This window comes from Brachyistius frenatus, unplaced genomic scaffold (genome assembly GCF_029030835.1).
Source record: "Brachyistius frenatus isolate BFR_SWC_R1_liver_20210118 unplaced genomic scaffold, ASM2903083v1 Contig_95, whole genome shotgun sequence".
NCBI classification, from domain to species: domain Eukaryota; kingdom Metazoa; phylum Chordata; class Actinopteri; family Embiotocidae; genus Brachyistius; species Brachyistius frenatus.
Window position 1 is genome coordinate 446,464 of NW_027210694.1, and position 21,734 is coordinate 468,197.

At 43.3% G+C, this 21,734-nt stretch overlaps 2 protein-coding genes across 2 annotated transcripts in view; both read right to left on the minus strand.

The window, feature by feature from the left end:
• The window catches only part of LOC138628080 (probable phospholipid-transporting ATPase IIA), a 31,798-nt gene extending 29,904 nt beyond the window's left edge, over nt 1-1,894 (minus strand). The window contains exon 1 of the mRNA XM_069710872.1: nt 1,745-1,894. Coding sequence (XP_069566973.1) covers nt 1,745-1,812 — 68 coding nt within the window. The 5' untranslated portion in view covers nt 1,813-1,894. The remainder of the gene's footprint in view (nt 1-1,744) is intronic.
• Nucleotides 1,895-5,790: 3,896 nt separating this feature from the next.
• Nucleotides 5,791-11,946, minus strand: sall4 (spalt-like transcription factor 4). The gene is made up of 4 exons (XM_069710871.1): nt 11,880-11,946; nt 6,918-9,398; nt 6,518-6,822; nt 5,791-6,433 (listed from the first exon to the last, which is right to left on the minus strand). Exons 1-4 carry the CDS (start codon nt 11,944-11,946, stop codon nt 5,993-5,995), a joined length of 3,294 nt encoding a protein of 1,097 aa, XP_069566972.1. The 3' UTR covers nt 5,791-5,992.
• Between the last annotated feature and the right edge of the window lie 9,788 nt (nt 11,947-21,734).

Here is a 21,734-nt window from a genome sequence, read left to right on the forward strand (position 1 = left end):
TTTTTTTTTAGAAATGAGTTGTTGTTTTTGAGGATATTTCACTTGTTGTGTTTGGTGAAGCTGCTCTGTATTTCTTTTTTTAAATTCTTTTTTTAATGTAATTCCAGTCACATCTCTTTGTTAATGTGTTGCTTATTGCAGCTGCCACGACGGGACAGGGCTGAGCTCAACCTCCGTGACCGGAGAATGCAAAGAGATCGTGGGCTGTAAAATAAATATTAACTTTATCTGGAGATGGGGCGGTGACTCCCTTCAACTCAGAGCTCAGTAGCCCCCGGGGTTAATAATTAAACTACTTGTAATGATATAAAGCACCGACTGTAAACGAAATATGAGACTTTTATGACTCACTACATGGACAGCAAACACAAGTTTACCTCTCCCCCTTTATTTAATGGAGTTGGAGTTCCTGCATAGAGCTGTTTATCTGGCAATAATCTAATCATACAGTACGTATCATAACAACAGGGGTTACAGTACAATATATTGCACTGTATTGCAATACACATTTTTTTTATATATATATATATAATTTTAGGAAAACTGTCAATAGCATCAAAGTTAGCAACGTGCCTTTACGCTACTTCCTGTCTCAGTTGACGTTGGAGTGAAAGAGCCAAACAGCTGAAGATAACGTCGATTACAACGCTGCTATCTCTCAAAAAAAATGAACACATCTTTGCAATGTGAACTTTTAATTAGAAAATAAATAAATATTTACACCGTAAACACCCCGCCCAGCTACAGCAGAAACGGTGACTTCAGCTAACGACACAAAACGACCAGCGGAAAAAAAAGAAAAAAAAATTCATCGACTTCGTATTTCATGAGTCAAGTTGAATGGGAGTCTATGGAGGTGGAGGTTTTTGGAGCCCACCTTCATCTTTCAGACGCTACGTCAACTTTTTTGTATTTTTATACGCTACGAGCCCAATCACTAGACAGATATATTTTAGATTTGAGGCTATTTGTTTTCTCTATATCACACATTGCATTATAATTTCTATTCTCCTTCTTTTACCCTTTATTTCTAATTGCAGATTTCATTTTATTCCCAATTGCATTCTATTGTTACAAATCCTACTTGTGCATTTGGTGGTCACCAATAATAAAGTTAGATCATTTATATCATACTGTGTATATATATATATATATATATATATATATATATATGCACGATCAGGGCTTCAGCTGCAGCACTTTGCAGTCTTTATTACAGGAGGTGACGTCACCATCAGTCCTTTGGCTGCATTTCAGCACCGTGTCCTCCCTGTTTTCCTCCATCATCGTTTTGCAAGGCCTCCTCATCCTCCTTTTATTTTTTTTTTAATGCTGGGCTCAAACTAACACACGTTTTACGCTTTAAAAAAAAAAAATAGGTTTATTTTTATTTTTTTTAAGCTCCAACCGAGCAAATATTGACATGGGCGTCAGTCAAATGCACTTGCTCCACAACTGCACCCCGGAACAAGGATGTCTCATGGTTTAGCTCACGTTAGCTGTTTTTTTTTTGTTTTTTAAAGCTTCCACGAATGGTTAAACATCCTATTTATTATCTCGTGTTTCCTTCCCGAGTTGCTATTTTTACCCTCTAAACCCGCCACCGTTAAGCTGAGCGCTCCGGGACGATGTCCGCTCCTTGTAAACAATGTTAACGGCTGCAGCCGACGAGCTAAAAAAAAATATATATATATATATAATAATAATACGTAAACAAAAGGCTCCACGTTAAAACGCCCCTTACCCATTCCTGTGTTTACTGTCGTGTCTTTTCTGCCGCCTCACGGGTTGTAAGGGGATATTGTCGGTCATTCCTGCGGCCCCCTTTTTGGTTTCAGCGGGTGGAAGGCAGCCGCCGGTCGGTCCGTGCTCGGCTGGCGTGTCGCGGTTCTGGGCGGAGGCTTCCTCCGGCTGTCAATCACAGAGGACGGTCGAACAGTCCCGCTGGTCCGCAGGCGCCTATAACAACAACAACAACAAAACAAACAAAAACATTTCATTATATGATGTTTTAATTTGAGATTCATGTCAGTTAGTTCTGTTTCTTTTTTTTCTTTTCTTTTTTTTTAAATTGCTTTGTAGGCGTGTTAGATTTCTTATTCTTCGTTTTCCCTTCGTCAATTCTTGAAATTGACATCAAATTAGGAATATAGGAATTGTTATTATATCTGGTGGTTTCATCAGAAGCAATAAAAGAGGAATTGTTTTGTCAAAATACTTGTTAAACTACCCTTTATGACCAGGGGCGGTGCTGCAAGGGGGGGCATAGGGGTTCCCGCAGCCCTCCTCTGGCAAAAAGAAAGAAATTCATCACCATTATGTCCATAATCTGTTCTAATCATCAATAGTGGATATTTAGCCTAAATAAAAACAATTTAGTTTAGGGAATTTGCAGCTTAGGCCTATAGATTTGGTCTCTTCTATCTAGATCAACACTATTTAAGATGAATAAATGGAGGACCTATGTTTTGACAGGTGCCATTAAATTCTCAAACTGCTGCCCTCAAAAATAAACAATTAAACTGAATGCATGGTGTCCCTGCCAAATGTAAGTATGGATTTAACCAGATCTTGGGGTGGAAAGTAACTAAAAATCATTTACAGTACTCCAATTAAGTTCCATTTTGAGGTATTTGTACTTTAAATAAGAAATTATATTTAAACTGTATTCTGTACTCGGCTATATAACCTAATAACACCATTTCTGGAAGAAATTGTAGATACAACTTTTACTCCTTTACATTTTAAGGCATTTGGATTTTACTTTAAAAAACATACAATAAACTTGACCAGCTTGACTTTGATGCATTACTATAGATGACTATTGGGGATGTTGAGACCTGCTTAGGTTAGGCTTGAGCTAATATGATAGAAATATTATGTCAGTCAAGCCCAGTCTGTGCATTCCTATGAGAAAAAAATGATGGGAGTGGGTCACAGGAGGACGACGTATTAATCTACCCAACAGTTAGATGATATAGTTCAAATTAGCTTAAAATACATTTTAATGGATAAACAGTAATAATCTACTACTGTCGATATCTATATTAAATGCTTATACTTTTGATACTCTAGGTGCATTTTACTGGTAACTCTTTTCAATCAAGATTGTTCGCTGTAATCCAACACATGCAGTTGTGATTTGTGTGGAGAGTTATTTTAGGCTGCAGTTTATGGTGTATTGTTTTGCATTGTATTCTAGGCTGTTCCTAATATTTTGAGTTATTTATGTACGGTAGGTGGGGTAGAATAATAGAAATACTTTTCATTGTAATAAGAGTCCAATGGATCGGAATACAGGTTATTTACAGGTGTTTGAGGATACGAGAAACCAGCAAAGGTACTAGTGGAGATTAGCAAAGATAAAAACAGGTGCAAACATTTATTAAAAAGAATGCAGCGAGGTCAGATGGGTGAAGGTACACCACTGTAGCAAAAGGGGACTACTTGTATAATGAGTTATACCTACAATAATTAAATTTGAATGCCACAACTTTGACCTCAGTTTGTCATACTGACAGAAGCACTGCAGTCTTTGTTATTATGATTAAGGGTGCGCCACCACTATAAAAATAAATAACTTTCATGTTTATATTATGAAAATTGTTTTAGTTTTTTGCATAAACATTGTAGTTTTTTTTTTAGTTTTTGGTCTTTCGTGTATGCCGGAATCTAAGCAAACAACAATTTCAGTTCTACATGGTTTTTTTTCTTCTGTTTTTCTGCATCCTCTACGACTACCCTTGTGTCATATAAGCACAATCATGCAAAGTATGGCGTCCTGTCACAAATGAAAAAGGAAAAGGCCATTATACAGTTGGGCTAAGATGGACTGTGGATACATGATTTCACAGCATGCTTCAGTTGTGAATGCAAATGGTGTTTCATTGACAATGCAAAATGGCAAGGGATTAATGACTCCGGAGGGGTAATGAGAATAGAAAAACAAGATTTCACTAGTCATCTGAAGGTGAATTTATGTAAATGAGGGATTTTCAGTATGTTCAGACCAGCCGGCGCCGGCACACGAGTTAGCATTCAAAAGGAGTGATTGTGCTTCATCTGTTCAAACAAGTTAGTGAAGTAATGACGGGCAGAATATTGAAAAAAGTCACCCTGATTTTATTTTTTTCTAAATCAGACAAACATTTTAGGTGAAGGAAAACATTTGGGGCAAAAAAAAGAAAAAACAAACAAGAGAACTTTTTTTTTTTTTTACATTGTAAACAGATCAAATTGGCTCAACATTGCTTGAACTGTAGAGACAATTTGAAAGCAGTTTTGACATGGTTTGCTAAAGAAAGGCACAACTTGGCAAATGCATATCGATAAGGAATGTACAGCAGGGGGCCTAACAAAGTACTCGGACCAGTCTGAGTTGTGTAAAGTGTCCAGTGATACATTCATTACTGTCCAACTCAGCAGGTTGAGAATGAAAACTCTTATCGCATTACTCAAGAAAGAAAAAGAATGTATCCGAAAAAAAAGAAAATGTACAGAGCATTGCATTGAGAGTAAGGGGGTGTGGGGGAACAACTAAAATCTAAACGAGGTAGAACTTACCCCCTAAACTCAAGCATTTTGTGTAGTATAAATAAATTAATGATGCTACAAGTTGATAACATAACCTAGAAAGAAAAAAAAAAACAACAACAACAAAAAAAAACAGCCTGACAATGACCACAAATTGTTGAGTCAGGAAGGAAAAGTTGCCAAAATTGTTGATTTGCCTTTTCCCCTTTTTGCCGCGACAATAAAAGCAGTGAAATGTAAATGCAACTTTAAAAATGTAAATGCAACTACAACCTGAAATAAAGTGCAGGCATGACGACATGAAGCATACGGTAGCCTTCAGAACTCAAGCCGATTAAATTTGACACCGCAGATCTGCGAGTTAAATATACGAGAGGCAGGTTGGGGGTCGAAACATCGACTTCAGTAAACCTGACGGGGAAATATGAAATACACGCGACACTACATAGAACAGCACGCCAATTTATCAACCTCAAGGAGCCTTCGTAACAAAGTTAATGGTGCCCCGAAACGCAACGAGCGAGTTTGGTTCAGATCAGGCACTTGGCAAAAAGTTATGAGTTATCTATCAACTGTTGTGTCTTGGCACCAATGAAACAAAAGATGTTGTAATCGTCATCATCTAAAACCGATGACTCAGCTGTTGCACTTTGCTTTAATAACAGGCAAAAGACGGTGGAATAATCTGTCAGTCTGATCAACAGTCCCTTTAAGAAGAGACAAGCTGATGCCATTTACCACTAAAAGAAATGTACAAATGTAAAAAAAAAAGAACAAAAGAAAAACCTTGGTAACACAACAGGAGGGGGAAGTAGTCATTATAGACACAAATGGTTAATTACACCATTATCTTCTGAACACTGAAAGCGTGTCCTTACTGGTCAGACTAGTGTCCTTAGAGTCGTGCCCTGAAACTTGTTTTTCCTATTTTCCTAAAGTAAAAAATTAAAATAAAAAAATCCTTCAAAAAAGTCAACAAGGAGACAGTCTGAATTAAAGCAGTTTCAAGTAAGTTATACATTCAAACTTCTGGATAGACAGCAAAACAAAACAAAAAATACCCGCATATATATACCATATGTATATATATATATATATGTATGTATATATACCATATATATACCATATATATGTATGTATATATATATATATATATATACACACACACACACACACACACACATATATATATATTCATGTAAAGTAAAAATACAACTACAGTAGTGATACCAAGTTCAACTAAAAATAACACTTGAGAATTGGAGAGAAGAGAGCTGCGATGAAGTTCCTGGGAGGAGAAAAAAAAAATTCAACCCATCTGGGAAAAAAAAGGTTTTCTCTGAACATTGATTGTACCTCATTCAAAAAACAACAACAAAAAAAGACACTCACAAACTGAATGGAGATGAGAACCTGATGACTACGAGAAAAAAAAAAAAAAAAAAAAAAAAAAAAAAAACTAATTAACTGCTATTTTGCCCTCCTCCATGAAATGTGGGAACTGAGATTTTGGCACACTGTCTGAGCTCGTCTTCTCGATTTCAGCCATGGTGGCGGGCAAGCTGGAGTGAGATACGTCCATCTTCATGAGGCCTCCGGTGGATCCGATCAGAGGCCCGCCGGCGGGGCTCCCGGAGAGCGGGATGCCGCCTCCCTGGATGACGGAGATCTCATTGGTCTTCATTGTCAGGCCGCCGCTGAAGGCGGCGGCGGCGTACTGGTTCCACATGGAGGGGTCAAAGTTCATTGGCGGCGGGGCGCCCAGCTCTTTGGGGGGCTGCATGATTTCTGGCAGCATCTTGGCCTCGGAGCTCATCGCCATTAGCGCCATGGGATTATCCAGGGAGAGACGCTGGCCGCGCCGTGACGAGTTGTTCCACATGTGAGTGCCAATGTGCACCTTAGAAACGAGACATCACACAATTAAAATGAAAAAAAAAAAACCCGCTTACTCGACAATTTCTGAGTCAAGCGGACGACTCACCTTCAGATTTCCCTTGGTGGTGAAAGCCCTGCCGCAGATGTTGCAGCCGAAGGGCTTCTCCCCTGTGTGAGTGCGCTCGTGGATCTGCAAGGCGCTGGCGGACGAGAAGTTCTTGCCGCAGGCGTTGCACACGTGCTGCCTGGCGGATCGGCGCTGCGCGCTGGACATGGGGGAGGCCATGGCGGTTCCCTGAGGCATGTGGGAGCTGAACAGACCGTGGGAGCCCAGAGGATTCTCTGGAGGAATTTTCATCTCCAGACTGGTCAGGCTCGAAGGTATCCTCATGAAAGACAAGTTACTGGGAACTGTGGAATACGAGAGGAGAATAATATTTAGAGACCGACGCATTCGGTACGACAGCTGTTGAACGTACTTTTTCCCCCTCGAGTATTAAACTCACTGTATTCTCCGTTTGTGAACAACACGCCGGGTTCTTCTTTGATCGCTTTGGGGGTGAGGCTGCTGGAAGCCGTGAGGTCGAGGGCTCCGCCCGACTCGTCGGCGTCTTGAGCGCCGTCGAACTCCAGTTTGAACCCGTTGCGGGCGAAGTCGTCCGCGGCGGACTCGGGAGACTTAATGCTCACGTTGTTCACCGGGGAGGACGAGGGAAAGGACGCGGCCGAGTCGGAAATGGCGGGACTGCGGCCACTCTGAGAGTCCTGCTCTCTCGGCGCCGGCGGGGATTCCTTGGACGCTCCCTCGCTCTCCGAAGCGGTGCTGCTCTGCTGCTTCAGCGCCAGAGCCGAGGTGAGATTCTTCAAAACGTCGAGGCTGGAAAACGTGGTGGTGGTGGTGGTGGTGGTAGTGGTGGCGGCGGAGGCGGGGGGCGGAGCGAGCTGCTGCGGTTCTTCCTTGGCGGCGGACGGCAGCGGGTTCGAGGCGTCGTTCGGCTGCTGGGAGTTCAGGTCTGGCTCCGGATCTTCCGCGCTCCTTTCGAGGAAACCGCCGGTTTCCTGAGACTTCTCGGGCGGCGAAGGCTCCATCGCTTCCGCCGCTTCCAACTGGTGCTCCGGGATCGGGGTGTTGGGGATCTGCCCGCCCATGTGCATGCGAATGTGCTGCTGCAGCACCACGGCGTTGGTGAACTTCTTCTGGCAGATGGGACACGAGTGCTGCATCTTCAGAGGCGTGTTGGCCCGGTGCACTCCGTAGTGAGCCTTCAGGTTCCCCTTGGTGGAGAACGCGCGGCCGCAGATCTTGCACTTGTACGGCCGTTCTCCGGTGTGCGTGCGGTAATGCATTTTGAGCGAGCTCTGACAACTGAGCACCCTGTGGCAGATCACGCACTCGTTGGGGTCGCCGCTCCTCTTTTCCAGGCCGTCCACCATCTGCTGGAGTTTCGCCGTCCCGGAGCTCTGCTCTCCCAGCAGGACGTTGCCGTTCACGTGATGCAGCGCGTCGAGCAGATCCTTCGCGTCCTTCGGATTCAGGTCCGGTCCCGTCTCCGGGCCGAACACGGAGGAAACGGACGGGCAGCCGTCGCTCGTCGACGGGGAGGGCCTCTGGGAGAACTGGTCGCCTCCGAAGCCGTCGAACGTCGACTTGAATCCTGTTATGCATGGCGGGTTGTACCCGGTGGCTGGATGCGCCAGCATAGGCTTAATTTCAGTCAGATTTGCCTCGTCCATGGGCACAGACATTCCAAAGGGAATCCCGCTGCTGGTGGGAATACTGTCAAGGTGCTCCGGCACAGGATGAGGATTCATGCCGATGTTGGGATATTTGTCTTTATGCCTCTGGAAATGCACTTTGAGGTTGCCTTTGGTCGTGAAGCGGTTGCCGCAGATGTTGCACTTGAAGGGCCTCTCGCCGGTGTGAGAACGCAGGTGGATCTGGAGGGCGCTGTCGTTGCCGAAGGTCTTCCCGCAGTATTTGCACTTGTGCTTGTATAACGAGTCCACGGTCTTTGGTTCCGGCGGGAGGCTGGGCATCTTCGTCTTGACTTTTTTGGAGGACTCGACCCCGGCTGCTTGGATAGCAGTGAAGCTGCTGGAGAAACCCAGGACACCCGGTGACTGCGGCAGTAGTGCCGGTAGGCGGCCGGCCGCATCACCCTTCATGATGTCCGTCTTCGAGGCCGTCTTCGAGGTCATGGAGTCCACTGAGGCGGAGATGCCGGCGGGCGGCGGCAGTTTACCTTGCTTCATTGCCTCCATGGACAGGCTCTGAGTGCCGGTCCTCTTTCCTATCAGAGCCGCCGCTGCAGACAGCTGCTGGGAGAGATGGGCGCCGAGAGCCTTCAGAGGGTCCATCGCTGCCCCGACCGACGACTGCAGACCCAGAGGCGTCATCGTGGCGACTTGAATCCTGATCTGTTCCGTGAGCTGGATCTGCTGCAGCTGCTGTTGCTGCAGGCACACGAGCTGCTCCAGGATCACCGGGATGGCCCGGGTGGCCTCCTGCGACGTCAGAGACGCTTTTGATGAGTGCTGGGAGACGGCCACTTTAGTGTCCGCGATGGTTTCGAGGGTGACGTTGGAATCGTGCACTTTGGGCGAAGGGTGGAAGGCCGTCTCGGGACTGGCCGACATCTCTCTGTGATCCCGGTGTCCTGAGTCCTCTGCGTTCAGGCTGGACTCTTCCTCCGTGCGTTCCAGCTGCTCCGCGTTGGCATGCGATAGGGAATGACCGCTGGACCGGCTGTCGTCGTGGTCGCTGGTTGCTCCTTCGGGAGAACCGTGGGAATATTCCTCAGGCACTTCGTGGCCATCTCCGTCTTTCATGATGACCACTTGCTGACTTTTAGTGCAATTTTTCTCGTGCTCAAGAAATTCTGCCTTGTCAAAGAATTCGGCACAACACTTGTTGCAGACTTGGGTTTCGTCCATTCTGAACTTCTTCACTTTTCCAGTCCCCTCCGCTTCATCATCTCGAACAATCCCTAAAACAAGACAAGATTGAAATTAATAACGCTTCAAACAGTTATGGCATGGTTTAAAAAAAAAGAAAAAAAAAAAAGAAAGAAAAACCTCATAAATTACTCATTTTTAAAGATAAACTGATGAACTAAGCTGACTAATACACAGATGTAAGGGCCTATATGTTTGTCGGAGTATCTTAAAATACAGTACAATAGCCCGATAAAATATTATTTTTTAAAAGGCATGTTACATTTTTGCTGACATGATTTCAAGGTGTTAGTTTGATTACATAATATTTTAGGATGTTCCTCGTATTTTGTCCACTTCCTGTAGATCACTGCAGTGGGCTGTTCAAAACTCTGAATTTAACTGTTGTCCACAGTACCAGCAGAGGGCAATCAACTTACCTTTGACATTACCCAGAACAAAGTCCAGACAAAAGAGCCATAGATTTGGGCTTTAAATCACCATGTTACTAACATAAACAAACAAAAGGGGGGGGGGGGAATTGCCTCTGGTGACACATTCAAAAACAATATTTGTGTCCAATGACATACTAAAAATCCAGTAAGAGTTCAACCTTGATTCCATGATTGAATTAAAAACGTCCCACTTGGCATAAAACAAAGAGCGGCCCAGAAACACAAAGCCAGACACTTACAATGCAAATGTATTGAAAAAGACAACAAAAAAAACTAAGTGAAGGGAAAGTTAAATGCTGATTAGTTTCACAGCCTGTGAAAACCTGATAAGTGCTCCAAGTGTGCATTTTAATTTGCCTGCTAACCAAGAGGCCATTTCACAACTGGGTGTATTGTTAAATGCTAATGCCTCTGAGAAAAGGTGGGTAGGACCCCCCCCCCCCCCCCCCCCCCCCGTTTGCATTTGCCCAAGGAAACTATTCGACTTGGTAATTGCTCACCAGGAGGCACCGAAACGGCTGAAAAAAATTAAATAAAACAGTAAGCATGGCGCTGCCACACAAACACACGTTTGCTCGCAACACAGCCGAGTTGCGCTTAACTTCAATGGGAGCAACAACAGCAACACACACGATGTCGATATTAATAATTAGAATATGTAATCTAATACAATTTATGAAACAAATACACTAGTTTGCCACTTGACGGCGCATGACCTGCAGCTGATCACCTTTAGTGTGTACGCGCGTGTGTGTGTGTGTGTGTGTGTGTGTGTGCGTGCGTGAGGGGGGGGGGGAAACACATGACACGAGGTCAGACTCTACCTTCACTTTATGCGCGTTAGATCAGTACACAAACGCGGTCACACAATGTTCATACAACACAGAAAACACAGCAGCTCGCGAAAAACCTTAGTCCCCCCCCCCCCACCACCCCATTGTAAAAAGGTGGAGGTCTCACACGGCAGAGCTGCTGCAGCTTGCATATATATGGCAACGCCAAAAACGCCGCACCCCCACCCAGTCTCCACAAAAAGGCCACTGCTCCATCCCCCACCCCTCTACATATGTACCAAAGGAAACAGTCATGCATTAAACTGGGGGATTTATTGCCTTCAGGTCAGCTTACTCCAGAGTCACATTTCATACAGGTTTTTTTTTTTTTGAGATACCTTTTGTTTCAAACTTCTGTTGTTGTTGTTGTTTTTTTTGCGCACACTAGTAAACGTATATCACCGAAATAGTAACATCACAATGAACAAATGTTTTATTGGAATTGGAAAAAAAAAAAAAAAAAGAGGAGCTATTTAGATGGTTAAATTTACGATGAGCAAATGAGCAAATGTAACAACGCCCGTCGAAATCAAGCCGAAACCGATGCATCGCCACCGGTTCCACGTGATATTTGTTTTTCATACTCAATAAAAAAAAAAACCGGTTCGTAACATCCGAATGACTTTCAAAAACTCGCACGCGACATTTTTGACCAGCCTGGGTAAGTCATCCAACTTCCTGAGTGCGTCTACAAAAGAGCCCAATCAGAAAGAAAAGACAAATATCAACAGGTAGGAACACACGCCACAATGTATCCACACACACACACAAAAAAAAAGACTTCAAAGGGTTTCACCGTCTTCAACTCTCAACTCTGCCCCCGAAACAACAACTCCAACAAACCTACACGTTACAGTTTCAATGAAATTAGATTTAAAAAAAAAAAAAAAGTTACCAAAAAACGGGCAGTAATTCGGCTCCGTGTGAAAAGTGTCGCGTTTTAAGCCTCGCGTAGCACCTGTGTTTAAAAAAAAAAAAAAAAAAAAAAGCATTTCTCAAAATTGTGTCGCTTCCAGGACTGCGGAGTTTCAGCCAGTTCAAAAAAAAATTTTAATAATAATAATAATAATAATACGGGAGACAGCAACAGGTCAAAGTAAAAAAAAAAAAAAAAAAAAAAAAAAAAAGTCAAGCCCTCCTTCCAAACAAACGTCGTGGATAAAACAAAAGAAATGCCGATAAATAGCAGCGCAGCGTGGCGACGTTAAACGTGTAAAAGTTTCTGTTTTGCGTGTGTAAAACTTACTATTTTCCGCGGAGCCGGGCTCGTCGGAGTTGATGTGTTGCGGTTTGGCTTGCTTGCGCCTCGACATGGTGCGACCATCAGGAGCGGAAAAAAAAAAGTCACAGACAATTTTCCTCAACCTTCTTCAACAAATTCTTCGCCTGGGAAAAAAAAAAAAAAAAAAAAAAAAAAGAAAGAAAAAAAAATTTGCCCCTCAAGTGGAAATGCGCATGTCAACGTAATTATTATTATCAATAATGCATTGCGATTTATCGCGGTGCTCTGACAGCTGATTGGCTCCAGTCCAAGTACTAACACATTATTCAAATGCGCTCCGTATTGATGAGCGGGGCGCAGCGCCGGGAGGGAGGGCGGGCGGAGCTACGCTAGTGGCCGGACTGCAGGATGGAGGCAGGGTTAATAACCCCCCCCCCCCACCACCAACTTATCGCTCTTCTCCTCCTCCATGACAAAAAAAAAAAAGAAAAGTAAACTGCCACGGATAGACACAAGCGAACTAAACATCAGTCAGACGTTTGCGTTGATTGGTTGACCACTTCAGAGCCATTTAAAACTCGATTTATTTATTTGTATGACCATATCCCCGAATACAGTTAATCTATGTGGCGTTTATCTGATTAATAGAGGCTTTTTGTTCCGTGACTGCTGCCCATCACTTACCAGGAAACATTTTACAGTTTCATCTTCCTGAATCTCTGTCTCTGTATTCATAATGTTCCTGTAAGCAAATGTGGGGCAATAGAGGGGGAGAGAAAAAAAGTCAGTTTATGGTCATCAGAGCATACTGTAACAGCATCACAACAGTGCTCTTAATGTTATGCTTCTTTTTTTATTATTATTATTATTATTATTATTATTATTAGATGCTACGGTGCAAAATGTTCATTACAATTCTTTCAAATACAAAAAAGTAAGAGCAAGTCAGTGTCCAAAATGTACAATAATGGACTATACAACTACATAAGCATCCTTTTCCAGGCTTATTTATGATTCTATCGTAAAAAAAAAGTAGTCCCAAATATGAATAAAACCACTTATATCTGATATATTTTCACATATAAGTAAACAAAACATTAATTGATTTTTCTTTTTTTCTTTTTAGGTGTGTGTGTGGTGGTGGTGGTGGTGGGGGGGGGGCTTTGACTGGAAATTAGTTGTTTCCTCACCTTTCAAATTGACACGCTACATTACTCAGATCGCTAAGCCACCCTGTATCATTGTGGGAACGGCTAAAACATTCCAGGAAGTTCACTGCAAGTCACCAGGGAGAATTTACAAAGGGGGAAAAGCTTTAATAATGCAGTGCACAGTCAACCTCCTGCATGTTTATGGAGCACCACAAAGCAACAACACCACCACCACCGCACGCAGATTTCATTTGGAAGGTAAAAGAGGGACCCGAACTGTACAGTCACTGTGGTGTACGGCGTACCGATGATATGTTGTGCAGGACATACGGTGTGGTCCCCCCCCCACCCCCCCAACACCCTCATTCACAGATTACTTTACGCGCACAGGAATTTATTTTTGGAACGTGACATACCAAAGGACATACCAAGCTGTGTGAAAAGGTTTTCCCGCACAGTATACCCCAGAGGGGTCACTTCGGATCTTTGAAGTGAGGGAATTGTCTATTTTGGCCACGATTTCAAATGCAAAAGGCGTAAAAAAAAGAGAAAGAAGAAAGAAAAAAAAAATGCTGTAATGAAAGAATGAAGAATGCTTTGTAAGACTCCTCCTGGTGTTCAGAGGACTAGGAAAGAAAGGCATTCAAGAAGTCAGTGTGAAGAGTATAAAGGGATTAAACGGTTGAGGGAAGCAGAATGGACACACACAAGGGTTTCCTCCCAGAATAATGCCGAAAAATTAGTCTATTAAGGAGAGTCGGGGCAAATTTATTTACAGTCCGTGGCACAGGTTCAAACATCAAAAGTGCTCGATGGATGTTTTCAACTGAAAGCAAAGAGAGAATAAAATAATTTACGCAGAAAACCCAAATAAAAACAGTAAAAAAAAGTGCCCGGTGGAGAGAAAATCTTAGTGATCACGTTTGATACTCAGTAATTCTGTAATGTGGCAGCCGTCTTGTTTTGTCTTTTGTTTGGTGCCATTTTTTAACGGAAAATATTCTAGTTTTGGTTGTTGGGAGAAAATTTGGCATTTTGACCTTTTTTCAACCTTTGGTTCTGGGAATTTAACGCCGCCATTGTCCCTTAAAACTCGTGTTTTTTTAACCAACCATTTGGCTACATACACAAACAAGCGATTCGTACGTTGGCTAACGATGACAGTTGCCAATGAAGAGAATAAAATCCGCCATTTAAACATTCGATAAACGAGAGTATGACCTGAAATAAACTGTCGTACTGCAAAGTTGAAGTAACTCTACCCTCATATGTGAAATTAGCCTCCCTGCTATTTTGTTTAAGGCTAAAATGCCTCAGCGTGTGTTATATAATACCCCGTCTGATAAGTGTGAGACAAAGACAAGCCAATACATTCAGATAAACAAATGCCCTTTAAAGGGACTGGCTGAAGGTGAAAAAGAAGGGAGTGCTGTCTAGACAGTTTATTGCCCCAATAAGTAAGAATACTTGAACACGCACCGTTCAATCTAAACAACTCAAACTGTGCGAGGTCGTAAAACTCCCCTTGTGGGAAAACCAGAAGGACATCAGCGACTTCTTTTATTTAAAAAAATTGAAATAATAAGGCTGACAAGCACAACCCCGTTTCCCCCAAAAAGTTGGGACCCCGTGTAAAGTGTAAATAAAAACAAAATGCGGTGGTTTTCAAATGACATGAACCCGTATTTGATTAAAAATAGACAAAAGAAAACATATCGAATGTTGAAACGGAGACATTTTTATTGTTTAATGAAAAGTACATGATTCATTTCGAATTTGATGCCAGCGACCCATCTCAAAAAAGTTTGGACACGGGAAACAAAAGGCTGAAGAAGTTGTGTGAAGCTAAAAAAAAAAAAAAACACCCGATTGAACATATCACAACTAATTAGATTATTTGTCAACCGATCAGGAACATAAGTCGGTATAAAAAGTGCATTCTCTCCAGAAATCTCTGAACACAAAGGACCAGGCTGAAAAAAACAATATTGGAGGGCTGTAATGTTCAATTCTGTAGTGGAAATCACTGCATGGGCTCAGGAACACTTCTGAAAACACGCATTCCAACAGCACGGCTCTGTGGTAGAAGAGTCCGGTGATAAACTGGCCGGCCTGCAGTCCAGACCTGTCACCCAGTTAAAAAAATGCGGCTCATCATGTAATGAAAAATATCACACGGGAGAGCCTGAACTGTTGAGCAGCTGAAAATCCTATTAGGCAAGAATGGGACCGCATTTCACTTTGAAAACTCCAGCGACTGGTCTCCTCCGTTGCTAAACTTGTACAGAGTGTTGTTGAAAGAAGAGGCGATGCAACACAGTGGTAAACATGCTGGTATCAAATTCAAACCAAGCGTACATTTCACATGAAACAATAAAATTCCTCCGTTTTAACAGCTGCTACGTTGTCTTTGGTCTATTTGCAATTCAATTTGGGTTTAAGTGATTTGCAAATCGTTGCATTTTGGTTTTATTTACATTTTACACAGCGTCCCGACTTTCTCGGAACCCGGGGTTGCAAATACGACGAAAACATACCCGTGAAACACGAAATGAAAAACATAATGAAAGCAGCACGCCACAGCGACGCATGGATCCTCGGCCCTTTTGCCCGCCTTTTTGTCCAAAAGTTGCATCGGTTTGTTGGCCGCTGAGCTCCACCCTGATCACCTTGTGTTAGTCAATGTCAGTTACGTCACTTCGGAGAAAAAGAGAACACAACTGTTAAAGTGGCAGCGAACGCAGAGAGCAAACACAATTTTGTCCTTGACCGGGTCACGTATGCGACCAACAGCGAATCCACATCGGTGACGGAAAGTCTCAACAGACGGTTCGATAACAACCCAAAACAAAACACGTGAAATGGACACGCTTCGGCCCGGCCGGGCGTGACAGTTACACGTTTTACTGGTTGCCTAATATTAAAGTTTAGACAGCAAGAGACGTTAAGTTTCTCAGACGTGTCGCTCGCTGAGCTTTACGACGACCTCGCCGTGGACAAACAATAACAGCAGCTCTAACACTTGCTGAGGAATTGTGAATTGAACATGTGTTTTTTTTGTGTTTTTTTTATGACTCAGTAAAAGATGAAAGGCACGGGCCCAAACTTGGGGAAGGATGAGCTTTTTCACGTCACAGTGACAACCGGCGCTGCTGTCAAAACAAGGCCGATTTTTGTGGTGAAATGAGTCTGAAAAAACCAGACCAGACGCTAATCTTTTAACAACAACGTTGTATTTTTACTCTTCGTCAAACACTTCTGGAGCAAAATCTCTTAATTACGAATCCTTTCCCGAAAAACATGAAAACTTGGATCCGGACGGTTCAACTATTTCTAAAACACTTTTTTTAGTGTATGTCTGCAGCTCCTCGCTTTGAATCAAACACTCAACCAAGTGTCAGACTGCAAATAATATACTGTTGACTCGTGAAACAAAAGGATGGGGGGGGGGGGGAATAAAAGAAATCACTCTTTCTAATGTAAAGACCTGAAAAACAAAAGCCGGGTCGTCTCCTGTCTCTCCGTCTCGGACATGTTTTCTCAAACAAGTCTTTCAAACGGTTGAGCAGTTTTCTCTCGTTCGGTGTAATTCTCAGATCCTGTTTTATTATTTTATCCTCTTCTGGCTTTCTTCAGGCCCCCCCCCACCCCACCCTACCCCACCCCACCAACCCCACCTTAAAAACATTTCCTCCCTTGTAGTCATAAATACCATCATTAAACTCACACAAAGCACAAAGGGGTAAAAAAAAAAAAAAAAAAAAAAAAGAAGACATGATTCCCATGGAAAGGGCAGAAATGAAAACAGTTCGGTTGACCTTTTTTTTTTTTTTTTTTTTTTTTTTTTTAATGTCGACTACCTTCGTCCTGCGTTGTTGTTCGTTCATATTCGTCATATCGCAATATAAGCTTTACTCGTAGGCGATCAATGCCTTTTTTTTTTTCTTCTTCTTCTATGAGCTGCACTCTTTAAAACTATACAGTAATTTTCCCCCTCTCGCTGCCAACCGCCGCCGCTTTTCAATCATCCAAACGTGGCATTATCCGGAAAATACAAGTATAGTGGCTCTCACTGCAATTTACTACAGTGTCAGACTGTGTTCTGTTATTGATCAGCGAACACCTCCCCCGCCACCCCACTTTTCCAATGTCCTCCTTTTCATGAACATGTGTATTTAGTTCTTTTGTTCGGTGGCACCGGCCTAGAACAGATGCTGAGGGCATCGAGGTGAAAGGTATTTGGGTGTTTATCTGCTGGTGCCAATATTGTATTTTTTCCCCGCTGAGTGTTTGTTTTTTGAAGAAGCAGTTCTCATGTAGAGCAGGATATGTGCCAAACCGAGAGTTTAGAGCTACTTGTGCTTTGGGTATTTTCTATTTCACGCTGCTTTGATGCTACCGTCTTCATCTGACGGCTTTTAGTTACTTTTCAGATGCAGATTTGACACAATGGACTATAAAACAGGCTTTTTGAAATACAATACAGAGTTAAATATTAAACCAGTGATTTTCTCTGATGTCTTTACAAACATCGGCATGTAGTCGAGGTCACATTTCACATGTCGAAGGAGTTAAATAGCAGCTGCACTAAACAGTGATTTTTATTTTCCCCATCTAAACTCGGCTAAAATTTAGAGATTAGGCGAAAGCTGAAAACAGTTTGCATGCTGGGATTTTAACCCCGGAAAGGCTTTGCGACACCTGGGTGAAACAGGAAGTGTGACGAAGGGCTTCTTTTTTATGTGTGTGTGTGTGTGTGTGTGTGTCGAGGTAGATGTGTGTCTTCAGAGATAGCAAGATGAGTGCTTATTTGTCTCACGCCGGTGACTGAGGAGGGTTTTCGGGGGTTGTGGAGGAAATTATATGCCACCGCATTCCACAAACAACTTCTGCTCTGCTGCAGGGATCCTTCAGCTATGTGTGTGTGTGTGTGTGTGTGTGTGTGTGTGTGTGTGTGTGTGTGTGTGTGTGTGTGTGTGTGTGTGTGTGTGTGTGTGTGTGTGTGTGTGTGTGTGTTGCTGCCACAAAAAAAAACTGATTTTTAGAATATATTTTGGAACAATCTCTAACATGACAACTGAAATATATATCTACTTTTCTTTTTAAAGATTTGTAAGTTTTCGGTTTATGCCGTCTGATATGAGTGTGTGAGGTGTGTGTGTGTGTGTGTGTGTGTGTGTGTGTGTGTGTGTGTGTGTGTGTGTGTGTGTGTGTGTGTGTGTGTGTGTGTGTGTGTGTGTGTGTCTCTCTCTCTCTGTGCTGCAGGGAGGGGCGGGTGAGGGGAGCCCGAGATCAGTGGCCCCACACATGGCTGTAATTTAATGGAGAATTGCCCCAGCGGTTCCTGTGCAGAGGTAAACACCAGCAATAGTCAGGCTTTTGTTGTCGCATGACTATGACAACTACCTCCATCAATAAACAATAGGGTTGTTGGAGGTGTGTGTGTGTGTGTGTGTGTGTGTGTGTGTGTGTGTGTGTGTGTGTGTGTGTGTGTGTGTGTGTGTGTGTGTGTGTGTGTTTGGTTGGATGGGTGGGAAGGGGGGAGGGAGGGAGGGACAGGCGCTCACTGTATAAAGAGGACCCCACTGTGTCCACTCTCACTTCTAATCAGCTTCAAAAAAGCAAAGGAGCGTTATGATGAGTCAGCGGAAGTTGCACAACACAAATATCACTTTTTTTTAAACTTTTTTTTTTCGATTAAAAACACGACAAATCTTCTACTTAACTGCCTTTCGATTTCCACGTCTTCGTACGATCGTCCCCACGGAGTCTTCTTCGGTGCGGGACGAGGAGGGGTCAAAACTTTGGAGAATTTGAGACACAATAAACAAAGAGATAGGCAGAGCTATGGGCAGTCACCATCAAGCTGTGAGTCAACAGGGGGGCCAATCCTTCAAATCTCAGATGCAATCTGGGTCAGGGCCATAAACATTTACAGGGTGGGAAGTGCTGAGCAGAGGGGGCTTGCAGGATATCGGTGCTCCCTCACTTCTAATTAGCTTATGAGAATGTCACAGTTACACAACGGCACCGACTTCTGTTTTGGGTGTTTTCGGGGGTGAAAAATCAACTTAAAGCAACAGGTTAAAGACTGAAAAAAACATCAAAATGAAAACACAGAGTTCTATTATTTCTCTCATTTTGAGACCTTTCAGAGTTTAAAAGCCCGATTTATGGATTCTACGGCCTTCAAACAACGTTAAAATATCCAGTTCATGGAATATTTTGTGAATCAAAAAACCACCCAAAAAACTTCAGTGACATCTGAAAACTGAAATAAGTCCATTTTGGAGATTTTATTTTTTTATTTTTTCCCCCCCGCGCAGCTGAGTTTATGTTGCTCTCATTCACATATTCAAGTTTTGTTGGACGGAGTAAAGTGTGATGCTGATGAAACGTTGATGATTGCAACGCTCTGGTGTTCATATGATCTCATGCTGACACACACGCACACGCTCACGCACACGCACACGCACAAGCAGAAAGGCTGATCGATCACATTCAGGTCACGTTTATTTAAACTCACACAAAAAGCAGAGACCATCGAGTGTCGCCATGCTTATGATACTTTGAAATGAACTTTGTCACGGACAAAGGGGAAGTTACAGACAACTTACAAACCGAGTAGTAATTTTAATGCAATTTCAAAATGCTTAATTCAGCATCAGCTTAAAGCTCTGCTATATAATATATAAGTACCCTTCGGTGTTACGGGAGGGGGGGGGACGTCCCAGAATACAAAAGCAACACACGGCATAAAGCACTTGACAGTGAATGTTGTTTCGTTCTTGTGGGTGGATGGGGTTGAAGGGGGGGTGGGGGTGGGGGGGGGGGGGCGCTCGGAGACTATAAGACACCTGGTGGTTTTTTTTCAAGGCCTCTTCAATGCAGGTTTACAGCAGGCCATTGACAAAGACAGCCGCGGACACTCAGAGGTTATTGACCGCCTTCTGTGACTGCTGAAAAAGAAACTCCTAATCCCCCCCCCCCCAAAACCCTCCTCCCCAACACCCCCCCCCCCCTCATCGGCCTCTGCCTGTACTGTACTTTTCTTCTTCTTCTTCTTCTTCTTCTTCTTTCTCCTTCCTCTTGATACAGTTCAAAGAAATCACAGCTCATGCGCATGGGACGTGGATAAAAGAATGTATTTCGGTTGTCATAGCAACCGCAGAAATGGCTTCTCGGGCTCGACAATAGTCAGATGGGCCTTTTGGGGCGGGGGAGGTGGAGTGGGGGGGGGAGAGGGTGGTGACGGGGGGGGGGGGGGAGGCCCTCCCCACCCACATCTGCTGCCCTCACATTCAGACTTATGGGATGTTCTGCCGATTATTTTCCGTCCTGCTTCCCCTCCTTTTCAGAGCGGAGAGAATGAATGAGAGCGAAATTAGGAATTCTGCCAACATCTGTCCGTATAGGAAGCCGGGAGGGATGCGGCGGCATAAAGCTGCGGTAGCATCATTTAGATAGGAAGAGAGAGAGAGAGAGATGTGTGAGGGCGTGCTGAAGTTATTCAAGTCGATGGAGAGTTGAAAAGGTTTTTTTTTTTTTAAGTGCTCTTGCGGGGTTTTATAATGACGAACGAGTGCAGAGGGAAGAGACAGAAACATCCAGCTGAAAGGGGCTAAATAATAACCATGCATAGCAACCAGGGAGGTATGCAGGACAGGGCATCAGGATATATGTTTTTATGGGATGAATGGGGAGGAGGGGGGGGGGAGTTTGATGGGCATTATGGGTAAAATTTGTCACATATGAGTCTATTTAGTTGTCAGAAATGCCACAATAACTGTTTATAGTTCAGTTTTTTTCTATATGAGACGGACTAAGAAACATTTAAATCTCACTTTCTGCTGTAAGTTTTGCGAATGTGTGTGTGTGTGTGTGTGTGTGTGTGTGTGTGTGTGTGTGTGTGTGTGTGTGTGTGTGTGTGTGTGTGTGTGTGTGTGTGTGTGTGTGTGTGTGTGTGTGTTGCAGAGAGGGCGGTTTACTCTACTAAACTGTAAATCACAAGCTGAACCAAAATGGAGAAAAGCCCTTTATTGTCTTTTGGATTTCTCTCAATGAGAGGAAGACAACAGAGGAAGGTTAGGGGCTTTTCTTTCTTTTTTTTTTTTTTTTTTATACAGATTTTTACTCTTTGTTTCCCCCCAACTACGCAAACAACATAAGTATACATGTAATTATCACTCCTTATCTAAAAAAAACAACAAAAAAAACCTTCAAAGGAGGTAAATTTAAGAGGAAAAAAAAAATAAGAGGTAGAGACATGCAATAAATGTCCTAAAAGCAGGTCTTTGAAGTGTCCCAAACTTCAATGGCTTGTTTGACTCCCTGCACTTCTCCAGATCAATAAGTTCTTCCTTTCAGGTATGCTTCTGCTTGTACTCCTCACACAGACACACATAGATGGACAGAGATTAACCCTGACTTGTCCTGAAATGCTTTGACCACTGATGCATCAACAGGCAAGAAAAAAAGAAAAGAGGGGAGGTGGAAAAGAAAGACTTCAGGGAATCCTTAAACACCCCCCCCCCACCCCCACCCCCCATCCTGCATCCATATTGATTAAACAAATTTGCCACAAATCATTTTACAAATGCCCGGCAGGGGGCTATAGAGGTGGGTGGAAATAACCCCATTCATGCTGTGTCCCCCCCCCCCCCCCGCGGGGGCTGAAGGCTTCGACTCTTGGCTCGTTTAAGCGTGCTGACAGCCTCTGATCCTCTGG

Excerpts from the sequence above, each read along its gene's own strand:
- sall4 (XM_069710871.1), bottom strand. The coding sequence starts at position 11,946 with ATGTCGAGGCGCAAGCAAGCCAAACCGCAACACATCAACTCCGACGAG. Across the intron at positions 9,399-11,879 it reads GCCCGGCTCCGCGGAAAATA|GGATTGTTCGAGATGATGAA; the intron begins GTAAGTTTTACA and ends GTCTTGTTTTAG. Across the intron at positions 6,823-6,917 it reads GTTCACAAACGGAGAATACA|TTCCCAGTAACTTGTCTTTC; the intron begins GTGAGTTTAATA and ends CGTATTCCACAG.